This window comes from Elaeis guineensis, chromosome 7, assembly GCF_000442705.2.
Source record: "Elaeis guineensis isolate ETL-2024a chromosome 7, EG11, whole genome shotgun sequence".
NCBI classification, from domain to species: Eukaryota; Viridiplantae; Streptophyta; class Magnoliopsida; order Arecales; family Arecaceae; genus Elaeis; species Elaeis guineensis.
This window is the reverse complement of record NC_025999.2, coordinates 98,040,915-98,061,981: the sequence shown is the minus strand read 5'-3', so window position 1 is coordinate 98,061,981 and position 21,067 is coordinate 98,040,915. Positions and strand designations below refer to the sequence as shown.

The following is a 21,067-nucleotide window of genomic DNA, read 5'->3' as shown; positions in this document are numbered from 1 at the left end:
TTATTAGTTTGAAATATTTTTTAAAAAAATTAATTTGAAATGGAGAAAATAATTTGAAATGATGTCTTTTATTTTAATTAAAATTAAAAATTTTATTCTTTTAAATTTAAAATTATAATTTTTATTTTTTTTCTATTTTTTAAATTTTGACTTCTTTATGGCACTTTTATTTTTTTTATTTTTTTATTTTTTGAACATTTTTTTTGAAAAAATTAATTTGAAACGGAAAAACTAATTTAAAAATTAAATTTTTAAAACTTAAAATTTTAATTTTAATTTTTTCTCATTTTTTATTTTTTATGGTATTTTTTATTTTTTATATTTTTAAAGTTTTTTTAGATATTTTTTAAAAAAATTAATTTTAAATGGATAAAATAATTTTAAATTATCTTTTTTATTTGAATTAGAATTAGAATTTTTATTTTTTAAAATTCATTCAAAATTATAATTTTTATTTTTTTCTCAATTTTTCCTCAATTTTTTTTCTTTAATGATATTTTTTTTAAAAAATTAATTTGAAAAAATTAATTTATGGTATTTTTTATTTTATGGTATTTTTAAGATCTTTTTTGAGATATTTTTTAAAAAATTAATTTTTAAATAATTTTAGAATTATAATTTATATTTCTTTTCGATTCTTTTTTTAATGTATTTTTAAATTTTTTTTACACCAATTTTTTTTAGATATTTTTTTAAAAAGATAATTTGAAATGGAGATACTAATTTTAAATGATAATTTTTATTTTTATCAAAATTAAAATTTTAATTTTTTTATAAATTTAATTTTTTATATTTTTTATTTTTTTTGGATAAAAATGAAAAATACTAAAAAGTATGGCATTTTTAAAAACATCATATTTTTTAGTATTTTTTATTTTTAATTTTTTTTTACGTGATCTACGTGAAAAATAGGAGGTGATGTGGTTAGGATAAAATATCATTAAAAATAGTATTTTATTAATTTTATATAATTTTAATAAATAAATTAAAAATCAAATTATTTAGATAAATAAATTTTTTTATATTAATTAAAAAAAAAAACTTGAAAAATAAGAATCTCTGGTGATCCTTCTCACCAATCGTCACTCCAGCATATTTTGCAGTTCAAACGAGCTCTGCATATTTTGCAGCATAATATCTCTAATAATCCGTCTCGTATATTCAAACCAACTCATCTCCATAATGCAATGTATGCAGCCGGGTCCATGAGATCTTGCTTTCGCCTCCGCTCTCCACAGAAAGCTTCGCTCTTCTTTCTCCAACCTTCTTCACTTCCATCGCTCTTCCCCTCTTAGACAAAAGGAAAGAAAGATGAGAGCTTTCCTCCTCCGATCGGTTGAAACGTCCTCAGAAGAGGAGGTGGGAGGAAGAGAGCTTTCCTCCTCCGATCGGTTGAAACGTCCTCAGAAGAGGAGGTGGCGCTTCCTCCCACCTCCCCCGTCGAACTTTCTCCGTCGAGTCCAGCCCTGAGCGCAAGGTCGCCATCCTCGGCGCCACCGGCGGCATTGGCCAGCCCCTCGCTCTCCTCATGAAGCTCAACCCTTTGGTCTCCTCCCTTTCCCTCTACGATATCGCGGGCAACCCCGGCGTTGCCGCCGACGTCAGCTAGATCAACACCCGCGCCCAGGTCCCCCCTTCCGTACCATCTCTCATTTCCTTCTTCTTTCCTAATTTTGTAAAATGTCTGATCTAGGGTTTTGGATTCCTCTTTTCTTGATCTAGGTTGCCGGATTTATGGACGTGGAGCACGGCGTGAAAGCCCTAGAGGGCTCCGAATTTGTCATCGTCCCCGCCGGCGTCCCCCGGAAACCGGGCATGACCCGCGACGATCTATTCAACATCAATGCCGGCATCGTCAAGTCTCTCTGCGCGGCCATTATACCACCACCACTCCTTTCCATTTCTTTTCCTTTTTCTTTTCTTGCCCCTTCTTTATTTCGTTCACCTTAAAACACATGCAAACAATTGTTCTTTTTTTTTTTTTGGTTAAATTTAGGCACTTATTAATATGATTAGCAACCCAGTGAATTCGACGGTGCCGATTGCGGTGGAGGGGTTCAAAAAGACAGGGACTTATGATGAAAAGAAGCTTTTCGGAGTCACCACGCTCGATGTGGTGAGAGTTAAGACTTTCTATGCCGGGAAGGCAAAGGTTCCGGTTGGGGGTAAAGCCTTTGCCTTTTATTTGTTTTTATATATGTATTTGATGGTCTTACCCCAAAAAAGTGTCTTTCTTGTTTTAAGTGGCGAAAGTTGTCCACTGCAAAGGTTAATGTCCCTGTTGTTGGTGGGCATGCCGGTATAACCATTCTGCCTCTGTTTTCCCAGGTGATTCACTTTGTTTTATGCGTGTGTTCTGTTATCATTGTTTTTCGATCATCTTCATCATCATCATCATTGTCTTCCCCTAGAGTTCTCATATGTCTGAGATTTTTATTATTAATTGCTAACTAAACAGGTATTTTTTATGCATATTTATGCTGTGTAATCATATGATCTCAAATTTTGATAAATCATGAAAAAAGAATGAAATCCGTGGATTAATATTTATTCTTACCATAAGCTATGCCATCGAGTCTACCTACTAATTTTCTATACTATCAGATGATGCTGATATTCTGCTCTCTGAGACCGGTGAGCCTTTACGAGATTCTCATTTGCTGGCAGAATTCTCATCATTTTGCTTAAAGGTTATGCACCTTTACTTAAGATGTGATTTTATCATAATTTCTGTTTTTCTTTGAACTGTTTCCATAGTGAGTAAGGGCAAATAATTTCTTATACAGTTATTATTTTGGTTTTACTATTTTATATTTATTTTATTTAGGCTTTATCCTTTACTTTCATATTAGCTAATCAGTCCTGCATTCCTGCTCTTTTTCTCGAGTTTCAGGTTTCATAATATATTTTGCGTACTCTTTTGATGTTAAGTGTCCTTACTTAATCGCTTCATAGGGAATCTTCAGATTGGGGTGGTTCAATAGCCAATTAACTTTTGCATATAGATGTGGTCCTAAATGTAATATTTCAAAATCTCTGCTCTGCCTATGTTTATAATGACTTATACATTTACAGAGCAATTTTGGTGACCTCAAATTTCAATTATAAAATTTTAGAGTAAAAAATCTTGGCCTTTGTTCTGACTTATATTTTACTTCTTAAATTGCTCATGTATAATTTTTCGTTTTGCTGTAACTGATATTATCACTCCTTAGATTGTTCATGTTCAGTTTCCCGCCTTGGCAGGAATTTTATTTAGATGAACTGTGTATTGTAGGTTAACCAAAACAATGATCAACTACTATCCTAGATCCTGTTTGGACACTGGAGTCTGGAATGTATTTCTATTTTTATCATTTTTCCCCTTTTCCCTGTTGGTTTTGTGTGTTATTAATGTCAGTTGTGCCATTCACCATGCCACCTTAGAGTTTTTCAATCTACATATGTTCTCATATCCTCTTCAAGGAACTTTCCTTGCTCTCTCTTTCTGCTAGATCTTGCTAGATGTTTAATAGCTCATTCCCTTACTTCTGGGTCTTGCTTGAGCTAAAGCCTTACAGTTTTATACTCGTAGGCCTTCTATTTACTTTTTTCTGATTGTTTTGTTCACTAGTAGGAGAGGTAAAATCCAAATGTGTTTAGAAGCATGGCTTCCTCCTTATATTGATATATTTATTTATGCCTCCTGTGCTGTGAGATATCTTATAATGCAACAATAATAGTTAATATTTTACTGGTTGCAACTACTTTTTGTCATTGGGTGATTTTGTAGTTATAATTAATTTTTGACCACTGTAATATATCCATTCTGCCCTTCCTTTTTTTTTTATTGGCATCTTATATTCTGTTTATGGCGATAACTTGTGATTCAAAAGTAGTTAAATTTTAAATCAGATTAATCAATAGGCTGTGTTTAATGAGACAAACAACAATTTATCCAATACTTTAATTGAAATTTGGGTAGGTTTTTAGTCCTTCTCAATGTTGCTTTTCTGTTCGTTTTGTATACACATCTTTCTGTTTGATGTGATTTCCTATGTCCCAGGCTCTGATTTTAAGAGTTAGTCTAGAAATATATAGGCATGTGTCTGGGCCTTAAGCAATAGCATTTGGTGCAGCTATGCTGGTGCCGTCTTTGCTGATGCATGCTTGAAAGGTCTTAATGGGGTTCCAGATATTGTGGAGTGCTTTTTTGTGCAATCAAGCATCACCGAACTACCTTTGCCTCCAAGGTGATTTCAATAAACTTATGCCTTTTTTTTATATCCAATATTTACAAAAAATCCTTTGATATATTCTGATTGATGCTTAATGTGGTAGCTTTTCTTCATTCTGTAATTCTATTTTTGTTCAATTGTTTAAAATAATAACTTTATACCATTGCTGTGATCTAACAGCTGACTAGGAAGCTAGGAATAATACTTCTGCTACATGCTGATTCTTGAATCACTATATTAACTTGCCTGCTCAGTTGTTTGTGTGACTACTAATTCTACAGTAGCAGCTAAGGATTTGCAATGTTTAGTGATGTCCCGAGGTATGACCTGTAAATATTCAAGATGAAATCAGTGTGTTTTTGATATTTATATATGATTAAATCATTGTCAAAAAAGAAATTACCTTCAATATCAATTTTGAATGTGTGCTAATGTTGAGGCAGATAACCCCTTATGGTTTTTGCTTTCCAGGCATGTCTTTGGTATGCTGCTATATTTTTTCCATATGGCATTTTGATGAGAAGCAAAATCTGGCAAGTCTAATAGATCATTCTTTATCTTTTGTTGTGTTTTATGATCTTATAATGGAAAAATTATCTATAGGTCCCTAGATTGATCAGAAATTACTTTTAAGTCTCTGGACTTTTCAAATTCCATAAAAAGTCTTTGAACTGCTAAGGAGTTATTTCTTAATCTCTGCCATCTACACAGATTGGTTACACAGGTCTATATTCAGGTTACACAAATTTATATTGAAGTTACACAGGTTTATATTCAGATTATTTGCATAACCCACGTAACCTGAACATAAACCTATGTAACTTGAACATAAATCTGTGTAACCTGAACATGGACCTATATAACCAATCTGTGTGGACGGAAGAGACCTAGAAATAACTCTTTAGCAGTTCAAGGACTTTTGTGGAATTTGAAAAGTCCAAGGACTTAAAAGTAATTTCGGGTCAATCTAGGAACCTATAGATAATTTCTCCTCTGACAATTTCCCAAAATACTCATTTTGGATTTTGATTTTTACGTTGTGTTGACATAAATATTTTTGTTGAATGGGGAAGTATTGCCCTATTTAGTGATTGAAAATGGTTTTCATCATCATAGTCACCATAAATTACTGTTTCTCAACATGTTAAATTCCCCATTGACCACTTTCTTTTGTTTATAGTGATCTACAAGTAACTAGTCTGCATCGAAGTATAGTGATCTACAAGTAACTAGTCTGCATCGAAGTATTTGTCAATGATAATGGATATGAAGAGGTTTAAGTGCTGAAGAAAAGAAAAGAAGACACTTTGACACACCCTTTGATGCCTCCAATAACATATGAATTCATTAGGGAAAAGTGGTATGGAGTATTACATGCTGTTAAGCTATGTGAAAATAAGAAAATGATGAGATATAAAATGTCAAAAATTGATTTGAAGTTTTGCCCAAATCACTTTTTCAAAAAAAATTGAGATCTCATTTTGGGACTTTGGAACCAACGCAGGGGCTCTTGAAAGACCAGAAATTCTGACTTTTTGCATGAAACGGCAGACTTGATGGATAAATGCCAGTTCTAAAAATGATGATGAACAAAAAAATACTTTCCTTCTGTTAACGAAGGCATTGACAATATGGATGCATAGAGAATTCTGAAACTTGATGTAAAATTTAGGAAGTAGAGAGAAATGCACCTGTCATTGTGAAAAGGGGGATGGAAGGATGCTGCACTGTTGATGCCAGTTCTGGAAGGAGTGTTCGTCCTATGGCAGATACTTGAATGAACTTGTTAGTATGGTTCCTGGTTTGTTGATGCCTTGTCATATAATGCTTGTTTCCTCCTCCTCTGCTACTTTTTTATATCTTAGGGCCATAAGGCATGAGTTGTATCTATTATGCAATAAATATTAGGTTTCTCATACTTGCATTTAATTTTACCAAGGCTGCTTGGTTATGCTGTTCACCTTTTTACCGGAATCATGATGCTAAGCTTTGAAGAGACTACCTTATGATTACAGATTTGCAACTTGGCATAGGAGCATGAGATATAGGATAGAATTTTAAATTGTATAAGTTTTGTGGAGGTCAGGATACTATTAGAATGTGATAACCAAGTACACTGCTGGTGGCAATGTAGTTTAGTATGTGATCAGTATGGAGAGGGATATATGCTATTGGTTGTTTTAGATAAGTGCCTAGATAAATCTTTAATATGGACCCAAGATGGAATTTGCAGCATTAAGAGTAATAACAAAAAAATGCTAGACAATGAGTACATCGACTAAGCTTTTAAATGGATGTTAACAGTCACAATGTATGGGATCAAGGGAAAAAAAGATAGATGCTAGATAATATATATTTAGCATTAGAAGTTTCATGAAATAAATATAAATTTTAAAAATATTTTGGACCTTGTTGCGGCCAACTCCCTGTCGTCTGTCACCGGTGATAAGCACCTGGAAAAACAGCGTCCTCACAGACCGGAGTTGTGTTCGGCGGGGACCCTCCGATGCTTAAGTCAGAGAGGAAATTGATGAATAGAAAATTTGAAAGTTGAAAGTAGCAGAGCTCTGGCTCAAAAGTGTCTTCCCCGTCCTGTTCACTTGCCCCCTTTTGTTATAGATAATTCCGATGTAACCGTTGAGCATGTGGTCCTACTTTTTATGGCGCTGAATTATCGGATCATAAATGTGGAGTTAGTGGGTCGTTAATTTTTCGGGATAGCCGTGACACGTAGTCAATAACCGTTCACAACGGTTATGGTTTGTTAAGCATATTAACTGACCATATGTTGGTAGAGCCGATCATATGTCGGTAGAATCTATGAGCGACTGTTGGCTAGTAGTTCAGTTATGCCGATGGTTCAAGTCGTCCACTGTTGATCGGTAGTAGTCAAACATTCGTCGGTCAGCCGACCATAAGTCGGTGCGATTTACTCAATCGGTCGATGAAGAGTTGAAACTGCATGTTCAGCCGATGCACAGTCGGAGTCGTGGTGACCAAAATCGGGGGTTGATTGGTTTACCCCAACAGACTTAATCAACATGATTTATAAATTACATTGTGAACATACGTTACAGGTGTTGGTCGTCAGATTATTATGATTTTCAATTGTGCATTAACCAATCCGGTGGCTACTGTTAGTTTAGAAGTTCTAGCAGCTACTGTTGAATTAAAATATAGGGCTACACTGAAATGGGTGTACACAATTTAGATGCTAATGTTTCATTTGTTTTGGTGATTGAATTGTAAAAATGTATAATTGCTTGCTTGATTTTTTGACTTTCTTTTGTGGTTCATTATTTATCTTTTCATATTCTTTAGTAGTCTTCTCTGACATATGTTATGCAGATTTATCTGAGGGTATTTAGCATTAGAATAATAGATCAATGAAAGTTTTGCAGTCAATCTATTGACTTAAAGCACAAAAAAAAGTGGCTGGCGAATTGATTAAGAAATTTTAGTGAATTGGTACAAATATTTAGTAGTCTGTGGTTTCTCTGTGTTCATGAGTAGTTGTTGATATATATGTTTGGAGAGACTTGTTATGATCATTATAACATTTTTGTTCTTAAAATGTCTTCCATATAATCCTTTTTCCAGTGGTTTTAAAAGAGTTTGCCATTTTACATATTTAGGTCGATAAAGTGTGGTTTCTCAAAGAATAAGGGCTGAACATTATAGGATACCACTAACCCCCCTCCACACCCTCCCCACAGAAAAACAAGAAGAAAAAAAGATAAGAGCGAATCGTTCTACCATTTGAAAGGATGAAAATTTGAAAGAAAAGCATAACATTTTTCAAATAATAAAAATTGTAGCATGTGAACATGAATAAAATAACTGGAACCCTTACATGAGGTTTTTCAAAGTACACACATATGCCTAAACTGTTAAAAAAAATGTATTTGGTCTAGAGAGGGAGACAAAATTTAGAATGATGTTGCTGGGCCTGTAACTGTTGCCAAAACTGTTAAAATTGTATTCAGACTGGAAAGGTAGATAAAATTTAGGATGACATTGCTGGGCAAGCTAGTAACCGTTTAGTAGATTTAGTGTCATAGCTTAATGACATCAAGCTCCAATGATTTGTTATTGCTTGTAGTCTCTTGTCAGAAGTGACCCCTTTTGTTTAAAGCCCAAGTATAAGCAGCAAAACCTGCTGGATGACACATAATTTATTGAAAGGTACGCAAACTAACTGCTAATTAGCTTATTTTTATGTGCTGAATTGGGGCATCCTGGCATTGATTTTTTTAACTAAATAACAAAATTTGTGTCGAAAAGTGGCATTGCAAAAAATTGCATGCACAAAAGAATAGGGTGATTTAAATCAAGGTTTTAAGTACTGGTCCTAGTACCCATACTAGTACCCAAATGGTATATGTTGGTATAATACAGTTTTTGGTACCGACACTTGTGGTATGAGGGGTGTACTAGATGTTGGTTCCGTACAAGTATGTTATAGTATATGCCTGATATGGACCGCTATGGTTCCAGACTCAAAACCATGATTGGAATGTGAAGCAGGCTGCATTTGTCTTAACAAATCTAGAGTGGGTACTAATTTGGAGTAATATGAAGCAGTCATTTTCACCCTAAAGCCATCTAATGTAGTTCTCTGCACTTTTACTTCACATTTTAGGCTTCAAATGCATAAAGCATATGGCTTAGAGATGTTTCTCCATTGTCCATAGATGTGAAATGGTTAATTTCACCAGAAATTAGACTGCATGAGCAATTCATAGTAATTTTAATCCTACTGGTTACATGATGGTGGCTTGCATGTTACACTAGACCGGTTGCCATAATACCATGCAGCTATTACCAAAACATGCGCATGCACAAGCAGCCAACCAGTTCAAAATCAATTCCTAGAGAATCTTCATTATAGCTGATTTCTTGCTTTTTGATGGAAATCCTTGCCAGGCTCCCTTTAGTTTTCTTTTGATGTAATTAGGATTTTTTTAGTCCTTTACAACACGAAACATGTATTACTTGCCATATGATCTTCCTTATTTGCCGCTGCTCTAACCATTAGGTGAGTCGGGTTTAATTGCAATGATACAACAATAAGTGCAATCTTTCCGAAATAGTGTTGAACTTTTTCTTTTCAGCACTGAAACAAACAATGAGATAGATTTTCTTCTGATCTCATATCTAGTACTTGGATGGAACAAGTATCTAAACCGTTTAACTGACCTGATTCCTGAGTCCTGTTCCACTTGTGTAAATACTTGATGAGGAATACAACTAATAGCCCCTCTATTTTTTAGTGAAGAATGCCTCCCTGCGACTTATCGTGCGGACTGTGATCTTTCGACAACCAGTTTGTGGTCTAATGCACTTATGCCTATAATGTTCTTGTACCACACTTCTGTGATTAAAATGAGAGTAGATATATTTCTTTGCCATCTGTTGTTTGGTCAAATCTTTGAGTCAACTTGCGTCTCATAAAGATAGCTCCATTTTTTGTTTTACAGGTAAGGCTGGGAAAGAATGGTGTGGAGGAAGTACTTGGATTGGGATCACTTTCTGATTATGAGAAGCAAGGCTTAGAGTCTCAAGGCTGAGCTCGAATTCTCCATAGAGAAGGGGATTAAGTTTGTTCAAGAGAATTAGCTTGTCTATGCAAGGGTTCAGGTTCTTCCAATACCATGAAATTTGGCTTATTCACTTCAATGGAGGAGGTCTTTGCCATTGTCTGTCAACAATTACCCGGTGCTTGGTTTTGGCTGTGAGATTAAAGCAAACTAGGCTTTTAGATTTTTGACTGCATCAAGAAATATGCAAATTGTGAAGAAAGGAACCGAGAATTATTTCGGTTGTGCACAAGGCCTCAAGTAAAATTCGATTACATCAGTTAAGTCATCAAATGGAACAAAGGGACTACGGTATGATTCTTCTTGGACCATTTTTTTTTTTTTGGGTACGTTTGGACCATTGGTTTATGGTCCCTTGTTTGAAAGGCTTTGTGCTTTTTGGCTCAATTGGTTTGTCAAACCTTGGTTGCTGTTTTCTTATCCTGCCACTCTCCAAAATCTCAGTTGTCAGTCTAAATGAGTTGTTTATCAAACTAGTTCACCTAAGCTTGGACTATCGGATCACGAGGAAAACGAACTTTTTGTTTTTCACAGCTCTTACGCAAGGCAATGACTCAGGTTGGCGGCCTTCTTGTGTCCAGAAATTTCCAGTGCTGGCTGGGTTTTGTTAGGCTGTCCTTTTCTTTTGGTTGCTTCTTGTTTTAGCATTCTTGTTTTCTTTCTCCTCTTAATGTTTGTCAGTGTATTAATGTGAACCTGCTGGTTACGAGAGTGATCGCTGTTTTTAATGATGTGGTATCGTCCATTGCATTATTTTCGGCCATCTGCACTGGTCAAAAATTGTGTCCGCAACGAAAATTTTCTATTTCTGATTCACCAGATCAAATTATCATGTAAACGAAGCCACTGGGATAAAATTATTGTTCTGTACTAGACCGTGCATATTTCGGCAGGAGAGATGGGAGTGTTATCTTTTTCTGCGAAGAAGTTTGGTAAGTGGTACCAATTAACATGGCCTGTTGGTTCACGATGGGTCATTTTCTGGGCATGGTCTGTTTTAACTTGTCGTTTGGTACCCGCACCGCTCAACTCAGGCCAGGTGTGGAGTGGTATGCTTGGATGTCTATACTCGATCTTTAACTGCGATCTGGTCGATTTCTATCACCTTTTCTTCATAGAACCCCGTTAGACCTTCCAGTCTGTGTTTCACAGGAGCAATCAGAAACAGTGAGATGGCTTTCTATTGGTTTTTATAGATAATGAAAAGAATTATTAACTAGATACGAGTGCGTTATATATATACTAATAATATTATGTTAGCCTGTGGGCTCCTACAGTGAGTTGATTGAACCAGAGGGAGCAAATGGATATATTTTTTTTAAAAAAAAAGGAGGATACGACGGCAAATAATCTTTACAAAATTACATGCATGGACAGATATCTCATGCCATAGTGGATAGGAATCAAATGGCCGGTCATTGTCTAGAATCCTAATAATTGTGGCAGGTGAGAAAATTATGAGAACTTTATAGCGTTATCCAACAGGCAATTGGACAAGCAATTTAAACTTTTTGTCGTTTCGGGTTTATGATTTCTCAATGGAAAATGTTAGCATGTATGATAGCTACTAACTAACTGTGGTTAATGAGGAGGCCCACATGCCTGGGCCGGCTGCTTCTATAAATATAAATTTTCGTTGTGGCTCACCCTACTTTGTCAAGTCCAGGAATCCTTCAGCTTTGCGGTCCCATCCATTGCACCAACGATTGATTGGCCCGCAAGCTGGGAGCCACATGGCAGGATGGGTAGTCTGGTATATGGTGTGCACAGCCGCCCGTTGGCACGTCGCGATTTGCTCGCGCAAATCCTCATTAGGCACCAACCCAACTATATACACAACAAATATCCCCACGTCAATGAGCTAGTCTGTCTGCCGGTCCCCGTTTTATTAGGCGGAGCATCCTGCACACAAGATTTTGACAACGTGAGCCGCTATGACGTTCGTCTCCGACTAATACACACTTCTGCCAAACAAGGATCCAGAGGTATTTGGTTGGGGTTTGAAATTGAAATGAGAATGGATGACTTTCATTCAAATCGTTTGATTGTGACGAATCTCATCTCAATTTTAATTTCGGGACAGAACAGGAATGATTTGATCTATCTAAAACTCAATTTCTATTTTTTTCTGAAAATTTAAGTTTTTATTTCGATTTTAATTTCGACAATGAATCTAACGTTTTGAAAGATTTGATCATTCTAATTTTGAACTTAATTTTTTCTGATTCCAACTATAATTACGAATCAATCATTCTTTCATGTTTTTACTGTAGAATCCGAATGACCACCGTATCACTTATTTCGAAGATGATATCTCTCTTTTGTCATCATATCTCATATCCGCAGTGTATAACCGTGCTTCAGAAATGAATGAGAGTTGCCCGCCTCCAAGATGAGCTGAGCATTTGTGCCACCACCTAGATTTGAACCCCATTGCACTGTATGGGCCCCTCTCTACAATCTAATCATCACGAAATTATACAGAAGGTAGACGCCATCCAGGCCATAATGGCCATCCGAAAGCCGCCTCATTTTGACTTGTCAGCTAGTGCTTTCCCGTGATATCTTGCTTAAAAATTTTGCCTACTAGTTCCAGAATATATCCTTGGCCAGCTAGCATGCTACCAACCACATCAAGGCAACCTCCTTAAAACTCATGATTGATAAAAAATGCTAGAGGATAGATTCTAATTATCAGAAAAAAAAAAAAAAGATTCTAAAATGATCCTGACTCCACCTGAAGTTTATCCTTTTTCCCTGCAAAAATAACATTGGAAAATCCTAGTAAATTAAAGAAATCTAAATGCTTCAAACTCCAGCCTAGCGTCCTTTTTACCTTTTATTAATCCGAATACAGTGTAGAGATTGATAACGACGCAATTACTACGGCTCTTCATAGTGAGGTCAAAATTTCACCGTTCCGCGTACTTCTAGCTGTTGCGCATGTGAGGGGAATCTATTCAATTCTTAAAGATGGCAACTCGATCCGCCAGCTTCGCCGACAGGAGTTTTCCAAGCTAGAGGTGGTGGGCATAAAGAAGGATGTGAGAGGGCGGAGATAGACGGCCCCAAAAAAAAGAGAGACCAGGAAAACGCTATAAATGAGGCACCCCCATCCCATCACAGCGTAGTTGAGAAAGTCTCCCTCATCCTCCGGTCTCCATGAAGCCTTCTCTCCTAGCCTTCCTCCTCTTCTCATTCTTCCATCTATGCTATTGTGCCCAACGCTATGATGCAATATTTAGCTTTGGGGACTCCCTTTCTGATGCCGGAAACCTCATTGTCAATAACGCCAGCGCTTATCTCACCTCCAAGTGGCCTTATGGCATGACCTTCTTCCACAAGGCCACAGGCCGATGTTCTGATGGACGCTTGTTCATCGACTTCATTGGTATCCTAATTAATTTGTGCTTCCATTTTCCCTTTTCCTCTTTCTTTAAATGGTGAGAGTATTATATTAAAATTATCCGAGTCAAATGCTTGATCACAATCTCCCTTTTCTAACTGGCTCTTCTTTTATATATATATATATATATATATATATATATATAATTTTTTTTTTTCAGTGTAAAATTTCTGACTGAGCTCATGGAGACCGACTGTGATGACTAGTTACTGACTGTAAAATTTGGTTTTGGCCTAATTATGTAGCCGAGGCGGTTGGACTGCCGTTGCCTCCACCGTCTTTGAAGCCTGGCGAGGACTTCCAAAAAGGAGCGAACTTTGCCACCACCGGCGGCACAGTACTCGACTATAGTTTCTTTCAGCAAAGAGGTCTCACCAAATCTTTATTTACCACCGATAACATGAAAACCCAGCTCTCGTGGTTTGAGAAGATGAAGCCCTCCCTCTGCAGCACAACCCAAGGTGGTGTTGTAGCTCATGAAATCGATTTCACCAATTGCATCTATCTTTGATCTCTCTTCACTTTTTGACCAAGAAATAATATGGATATGAAGCGCAGACTGCAAAGACTACATTGGCAAATCTCTGTTTGTCTTCGGAGAGTTTGGAGGGAATGATTACAATGCTTTCTTGTTCTCGGGCAAGAGTATGGATGAAGTGAGGAAGAATACTCCCAATATCGTCGATGGCCTTGCAGATGGTGTCGAGGTATGGAACTTTGACGCATAGAATTAAACTCAATTGGTATATCTAAATTTGATCATCAAGTAAATGTGCAATTGTTGTTGTTTGTTAATTAAATTTATATACAGAGACTGATCAGCAACGGGGCTGTGGATGTGGTGGTGCCGGGAATTCTGCCCATAGGATGCTTTCCTTTGTACCTGCAGCTGTACAAAAGTTCTAACAAAGACGACTACAACCAGTTCGGATGCCTGAAGAAGTATAATAAAGTGGCCTCCTACCACAATCAGTTGTTAAAGATCAAACTGCAAGAGCTCCAACAGAAATACCCGGGGACGAGGATCATCTATGGAGATTTGTATAATGCGGCGAAGCAATTTGTGGTAAATCCCAAAAAATATGGTGAGTTTTTTCCTCCATAATTTACACATGATTCCTGTTTATACTTGCAATGAGCTCAATAATTGTAGCATAAAAAAAAAAACTAGAGATGATAAGACCAAACCAAATGGAGACCATGCCATGACAAGATCTCACATAGTGGGAGCTTGTTTGATTGGCAGCTGCTCATTAATTATGATGGTAAGCAGCTATTAAAGTCTACCAAGTTGGTATAACGTGTTTTTCTGGTAGCACATCATTTGATCTGTAGACGGCAATGGAAAGTATGTTTCATGACATCGTGACAACTTTTATGGAAAAAAGCTGTAATGATGTGATTTTTTCCTGTGGGAAGAGAAGGATTTTGAGTTTTTCCACTTTGAGAGGGTCCACTAAGAAAGAAACAATATTGCTAACCACCTCGACAATAAGCTTTCTTGGATATTCTCAGATCCAACATTATTTGACGTCTAGAAAAAGTGAAGGTTGAGTTTGCTGAAGAAGAGGAAAAAAAACCAAAAGACTGAGGGTCATGCTAATGACTAATGAGGGCCAGGTCTGCCTTCTATCTGTACCCAATCAACTTGGTCTGACGCAAGACCAAGGATACGATCTATCTTGTGGGCCGGGGGTATGGTTAGGTCTGATCGTCATCTTAGACCAATTCGCAGGCATAAATCTCTCTGGACAAATCTACTGCCATACGGACATACTCATCAACTAAAATAAGATTTACATTGGCCTATACATACATACATACATATCTCTCAAAAATAAATCTACAATAATCATGAGATATTTTGGTTTGGCTTGGCTTTGCCGTACAATTTCTTCTATTAATGAACACAAAGGAGTCCAACCCTTCTGTACAAGTTTCTTCTTTTTTTTTAAAAAAAAAACAAAAGCAAAAGAGTAAGGCATATGAATATTGTATTTAGAAAAGTCAAATTGAACATAAATTTGTGGTTATAAAGTTGAGTGTTGGATAATTCTTTGGTACCATCAAGTTCATGAACAATGTCTGAGTCTCCTAAGCTTCAATGTCTCAATGCTTGTATATGCAAAGACATGCCTTTCTAACTTCTGCAAATAATTGTTGCAGGATTTACCAATGGGGCCCTGAAAGCTTGCTGTGGGGGAGGTGGTCCTTACAACGTCAATCTAGACTACAGGTGTGGTCAAACGGGCTCGAATGTATGTAACGATCCCTCCACATATGCGAGTTGGGATGGCATCCATTTTACTGAAGCGGCTAATCGCTACATTGCCGACGGTTTGCTGAGAGGTCCCTTTGGCAATCCACCCATCATGAGCTAGCTTTGGCGCCAATTGAAGGGGAACATTGAGAGTAGCTCAAGGAGGAACATCCCCTGTTACTATATTTTTATTTGTTGCTATAGGTTTTGTTCAGGACTGTGGCCATTTTTTTTTTCCATTTATCCACCAAAAGTATAATTCGCTTGACCAATAATTAAGGTGTAAACTGTTATAATTCACTTGACCAATAATTATGGTGTAAACTGTTCGATTGTCAGGAATATTGAGGCTTATTGCCGATGGCTGTGTATTAGTATATTGAAATAGTTATTTAGTTATTCTATACCTTGTTGTGACTTGTGGCAGCACTGGAGCTTTCTTTTCCTTTTCTTTTTTTTTTCCTGATGCAAACCTAGCAAAACACACAGAGAGAGAGAGAGAGAGAGACGTGGCTCATCCCACCTTTAGTCTGTGGTCCGCCAACAGAGAAGAGGGGAACAGAAAACGAATATCCTCTCGCATCAAAAAGGGAAAAGAAGGCAAGACGGTGAGACATAGTCTTAAGACTACTGTCTTGGAGTCACTAGTTACGGCACTAAAAGTCAATAAGCTGCACCTTAAATTTCTTAATCTTTATTTTGTAAATCGTCAATATCTTCATCATGCACTTTGTAGAGCATTCAATTCCGCTGAAACATTAATCAATTTGAAGCAATACTTAGATTCGGACGCATGAACAGACCTTTTCTTCAACTCTTTTTTTTTGGGTAACTATCATCAACCGACCTTTTGCTGTAATGATAGCGAATGAGGAAAGCAACAGGCCCAAGACTACATAGAACACATGCAAGTTTTTGAAAAGAGCACACATAATTGGGTTACACAACAGTGTTCTGATGAAGAACATCATCTCCTGCTTATGGATATTCGTACTTTACTAACCTGCACCTCATTACGGCATATCAACAACTCATATATGTCATGAGGTAAATAGAACAGCGCACTGGATGGCAAGTTATGTGGTGAATTACTCTGGTAATATTATGTGGACGACCTATTTTTCTATTCTATTCAATTTAGGCATATTCTGTTTTTTGATACGATGGATTGTACTCAAGGTAGATGGATCTAAACCATCTGATTCAGCCAAAAAAAAAAAAAAAAAAGGGAGATGGCCCAATATCTCAAACCAAAATTGGCAGCATGGTGCTCGGCTGTTAGGCTGTTGATATCCCTAATTTTATTTGATGGTCAACCCATTTCGTCCTCACCTGGTTGAACTAATGTATGTTAGGACCATGGCTCCAATCTGCAAATCTGGTACCCAATTGAGTCCCAAAGCCACACCAGCCTAATCTGTTGATCAATGAATTGGATATGGATCCAAAATAAAGACTCATTGAAAATTTTGTTGGGTCTAAGTTTGACGTTTTAAAACCGAATCCAACCCCATCTTGATTAATTACTCAATTTTATTTAGATACATACTAATATTAGTTATGTATATATATTTAATTACTAAACTACTGGTATATAAATATTTTATAACTTAATAGGATAGCATAAAAATAATTGCATATTAGAGAACTTGTATTTTACTACCTGTTGCGGAAGATTCCCAATCGTGGCAGGAGATGGCTGGAGTGGGCCAGAGACCACTGGAGCGGCATCCCTATAAAACAAGTCTCGATCGGAGTTGGCTCCAACGTGGATCCTCCGATGGTCAAATCAGGGATTTAGCACAACAGAGGAGAAGGGAGAAAAATCGTGAGATAGCACAAGTATGGTGGGTGCACACACATGTACTTGGAGGGTTTCTCCTTTATCTCTATTTATAGAGGGGTCGAGGTCGAGAGTGAAAAAGATAGAAAGTCATTCCGGGCCACTTGAATCGTATAGACTATGTCACGTGTTCCGACGGTAAGCATACCTTTACTCAACATGTAATCGACAGGAGAGACGATGTGATGCGAGCGTAGTCGGCATGCAGCCGGCAAGTGATATGATGCAATAAGATGACATGTCTTGACTTGACATGATTAAATAGAAACTATAATTAGTATCCTCTGACCTGCACTTTAAATGAAAGGCCATTATCTAGTGTTAGATCATTCCCCCGATATCCAAGTCTGGAGGCCAGTAGATGCCTCTGTTGCTAAATGGAGGATGTTGGCTAAGAGGGAGGATCGGCCGATTTGTCCTAATTCGCCATCTGTTGACTGATGGAAGCTAGGATCGATAGCTGAAGTGAGGATACAGAAGGGTCCTCCAGGAAGTCCTACCCGAAGATAGTGGAGAGTCAGAAAGATGAGGCTCGGCTTGCCCAGGAGACTAGTCCAGTCCGCCACATGGGGTTTGGGATAGTGAGGATCGATCTCCTCGAAGTGATAAGTTGCAATAGTGAATAATTCAGAGACTAGTTAGGAGTAATGATCGACTTAGAATCTTTGAGAAAGATGCCAAAGTTAAGCTTCTCTTGGCTCGATGCCTGATATCTGGGTGTCGCCTTGGGGTCAGTTGGCTGATGTATAAATCAGTGAGGAGCCGGTATCGACTGCTGAGGCGGGGATCGGTGCTGTGGCCTTCATCGGGACCCCCTCTCTATTTATGGTGAGATTAAGGTTAAGGATGGAAGGACAGGAGGCTATTCTGATCGTGTCCCATCGTACGGAGCTGCATGGGGCATCTTTAAATGGCTCTGATGGCAGACGTTCTTCTAATCGATGCACAGTTTGACCGTGGAGGGGATGGTGATGTGACATGGGCTTAACTAGCACGAAGTCAGTAGATGGAGTGGCATAGCTAAATAATATGGCCTGACAGATTTGTACAAAGAGAAATGATTAAAGTGTTTTCTAGCTTGGACCTCAGGTGGGAATGGCTATCTAATACTCGACTCTCTTCTGAAGTAAACAGTTGAAGGTCGGCCAGAAAGGAGATCAGCCAAATCACTGAAATCCGCCCAAGGCCCGTTAGCTGCTGAGACTGGCCATCAGATTAGGATTTGAAAGTCGGGATCGACTTGATCCCGAGAGGGAGTTCGGACCATGGCACGGGTGTCGGACGACCCTTGATTCTTGGACGGCGCATCCGCTACAAGGATTGCGTTAACTGAGGCGATGCAGATTCTGTGGGGATCGATTCTGCCCTGACATCAATGAGGACATGTTTCGATTCAGATGTAATACCCCTCCCCAACACTACCTATGTGGTCCTTCTGTTGGAGACGTTAATAACCTGTTCGCTCACTACTTGTTTGTCAAGTGTATCTAGAGTACTCCCAAGGCAAGCTTTGAAATCAAAGGCATCCTCCCTATTCTTTTCATGGATATAATGGAGAACCAGTAGAGTTAAAAGCAAAATGACAAGGGCATGAGATCAATTATCTTTGGCTGTTTGCTAGCAAGTTTGGACAGAGCACAATTTTAGAATTTTCTCAAGTAAAAATCCTCTCCTAGTTTGGTCATAACCGTTGCATTGAAGATTATTTTGTTCTTGGGTTCTCCATGCCAAGAGAAACACTTTGGCAATTGTTGGGGTAATTCAGTTGACTCATCCGATTCATAGTCGGTCGATCAGATATCTATCGATTATGGACGACGAACCATCAAAACTAGATCACAGAACAAGTTTCACCTCAATTACGACATCACTCGGCTTTTAATCAGCCTGATAGGCACAGACTACCGGCTATCAATTGATAGGCCGATCAACAGTCGGCTATTCTCAATCTTCCTAACAAATATTTCAACTATAACGACTTAACCAATTTCAAACTGATGACCATCGGCATATCGGTAAATGGCCATTGGCATATCAGAGTAATCGATCGATAGTCATTCGAGCTTCTACAATTATTGATATATAGTCGACACATTCGGACTGCCGATATAGAGTTGATATATCGAAAATCGTCAGCACAAAAAGTGCATAATGGCGATAACATGATCAGTGATGGGTATAACTACCCATCCCACGATTATATAGCACCGAAATAAGCGGACCTACGTGTCTAACCATTACAAACGATTACTAACAACTCATCTATAAAAAGAGGTAAATGAACAGCATTTGGTAAGATACTTCTGGACTGATACTCTGCCTCTTTGAAAATTTTATCTGCTGTTCACCACTCTTCACTGACTTAGGCATCGGAGGGTCTCCATTGGACATAATTTCGATCAGTGCAGATTTTTTTTGCAGGTGTTCTTCTCCGACAATGGACGCAATAGAGGATTGGCCACAAGAGATTAGCACGTCAGGTAGGGAAGAATAACAAAAAATTATGGTAAAAATTAGAGCTCAAAACAACTCTATAGGATCTGCATGACAATCTTTCCATTGAAAAGACCTCCCTCCTCCACCTCCAATAGTAGAGCCCAGTTCTTCGCATCCTCTAGTCACTATGGATGCATAAATTGTTGCTTTAATGCAGCAAATGAAAGTATTGACAGAAACAGTACACAGCCTCCAACAACAACAAACACAGTAGCAGCAGTCGCTGGTGGAGGGCTGATGGCACATTCAGTGCCATCCAGGCACAGCCGTGGTTCTCCACAACGATCTCTCTCTATCTTCAGAACGACAATTTTTTCGACATTCTCATCATATTGAGCCACTACTCTCTCGATATTCTCATCATGCCGGCCACTATTCATGACGATCTCTCTCTCCCTCCCGTGTATATAGCATCAAGAAGGAGAAGAGGCCACATATACTTTCTACTTCTCCATCCTCAAGTTCTTCAGGGGATTCTACCTCTAAATTTTTTCAGCAACGGTGGCTCGATGACTACGAGCATAAATTCAAAGAGATCGACTACCAACTCATCCGACTCCAAGTGAAAGGTCGAAAGTCCTCTAATGATTTTGGCTTTCATATTGCTCAACCTCTCTCTCAACGTATCTTGGATGAGTCGATCCCATCTCGATTCAAGATACTGCAGATGGAGCCATATGATGGCTCCACTAACCTAATTGATCATCTAGAGAGCTACAAGGTTCTCATAATGATCCAGAAGACGACCGATGTCTTCCTATGCATTGGCTTTCTGATAATCATTTGGAAGACTGCTCGAGTCTGGTATTCTGGACTCTAACCGGAGAGCATAAGTTCTTTCAAGCAGCTAGAATATTTATTCTTGGCCTATTTTAGCACTTACCGAAAGGTATCACGGACATCAAACAGTCTCTTCTCTATCAAGCAAGGTGAGACAGAGATATCAAGAGACTTCGTAGTTCGCTTTAACACGGTTACACTTGAGGTCCGAGACCTCAATGAAGATATGACCATTTCGGCCATGAAAAGAGGTCTAAAGAGATCCAGATTTACTTATTCTCTGGATAAAACTCTTCCTTAGACCTATGCTAGATGACTACGAGCATAAATTCAAAGAGATCGACCGCCAACTCATTCGACTCCAAATGAAAGGTCGAAAGTTCTCCAATGATCTTGGCTTTCATATTGCTCAACCTCTCTCTCAACGTATCTTGGATGAGTCGATCCCGTCTCGATTCAAGATAC

At 37.9% G+C, this 21,067-nt stretch overlaps 2 protein-coding genes and 1 long non-coding RNA gene across 3 annotated transcripts; all 3 read left to right on the top strand.

The window, feature by feature from the left end:
- Nucleotides 1–1,396: 1,396 nt before the first annotated feature.
- LOC105048175 (malate dehydrogenase, mitochondrial) lies at nt 1,397–10,545 on the top strand (the record flags this gene model as incomplete). Its single annotated transcript, XR_832594.4, has 6 exons — nt 1,397–1,627; nt 1,723–2,165; nt 2,245–2,328; nt 2,605–2,690; nt 4,119–4,232; nt 9,698–10,545. It is a non-coding gene; the product is annotated as a malate dehydrogenase, mitochondrial (long non-coding RNA).
- Nucleotides 2,009–9,787, top strand: LOC140859379 (malate dehydrogenase 1, mitochondrial-like). The gene is made up of 8 exons (XM_073261025.1): nt 2,009–2,158; nt 2,245–2,328; nt 3,965–4,026; nt 4,119–4,232; nt 4,321–4,334; nt 4,472–4,537; nt 4,689–4,699; nt 9,698–9,787. The coding sequence occupies exons 1-8, from the start codon at nt 2,009–2,011 to the stop codon at nt 9,785–9,787; spliced, it is 591 nt and encodes a 196-aa protein (XP_073117126.1).
- A 2,303-nt stretch (nt 10,546–12,848) lies between the features above and the next one.
- Nucleotides 12,849–15,887, top strand: LOC105048177 (GDSL esterase/lipase At5g45910). Its single transcript, XM_010927390.4, has 5 exons — nt 12,849–13,208; nt 13,469–13,684; nt 13,782–13,930; nt 14,035–14,308; nt 15,390–15,887. Exons 1-5 carry the CDS (start codon nt 12,980–12,982, stop codon nt 15,602–15,604), a joined length of 1,083 nt encoding a protein of 360 aa, XP_010925692.1. The 5' UTR covers nt 12,849–12,979; the 3' UTR covers nt 15,605–15,887.
- Nucleotides 15,888–21,067: the final 5,180 nt, after the last annotated feature.

What these genes read in the sequence shown, in the direction of transcription:
- LOC140859379 (XM_073261025.1), top strand. Translation starts at nt 2,009, where the DNA reads ATGATTAGCAACCCAGTGAATTCGACGGTGCCGATTGCGGTGGAGGGG. An exon ending in CCGGGAAGGCAAAGGTTCCG is followed by an intron (nt 2,159 to 2,244) that starts GTTGGGGGTAAA and finishes TCTTGTTTTAAG; the next exon opens with TGGCGAAAGTTGTCCACTGC. An exon ending in TTCTGCCTCTGTTTTCCCAG is followed by an intron (nt 2,329 to 3,964) that starts GTGATTCACTTT and finishes AAATTTGGGTAG; the next exon opens with GTTTTTAGTCCTTCTCAATG.
- LOC105048177 (XM_010927390.4), top strand. Translation starts at nt 12,980, where the DNA reads ATGAAGCCTTCTCTCCTAGCCTTCCTCCTCTTCTCATTCTTCCATCTA. An exon ending in CTTGTTCATCGACTTCATTG is followed by an intron (nt 13,209 to 13,468) that starts GTATCCTAATTA and finishes CTAATTATGTAG; the next exon opens with CCGAGGCGGTTGGACTGCCG. An exon ending in CCTCTGCAGCACAACCCAAG is followed by an intron (nt 13,685 to 13,781) that starts GTGGTGTTGTAG and finishes TATGAAGCGCAG; the next exon opens with ACTGCAAAGACTACATTGGC.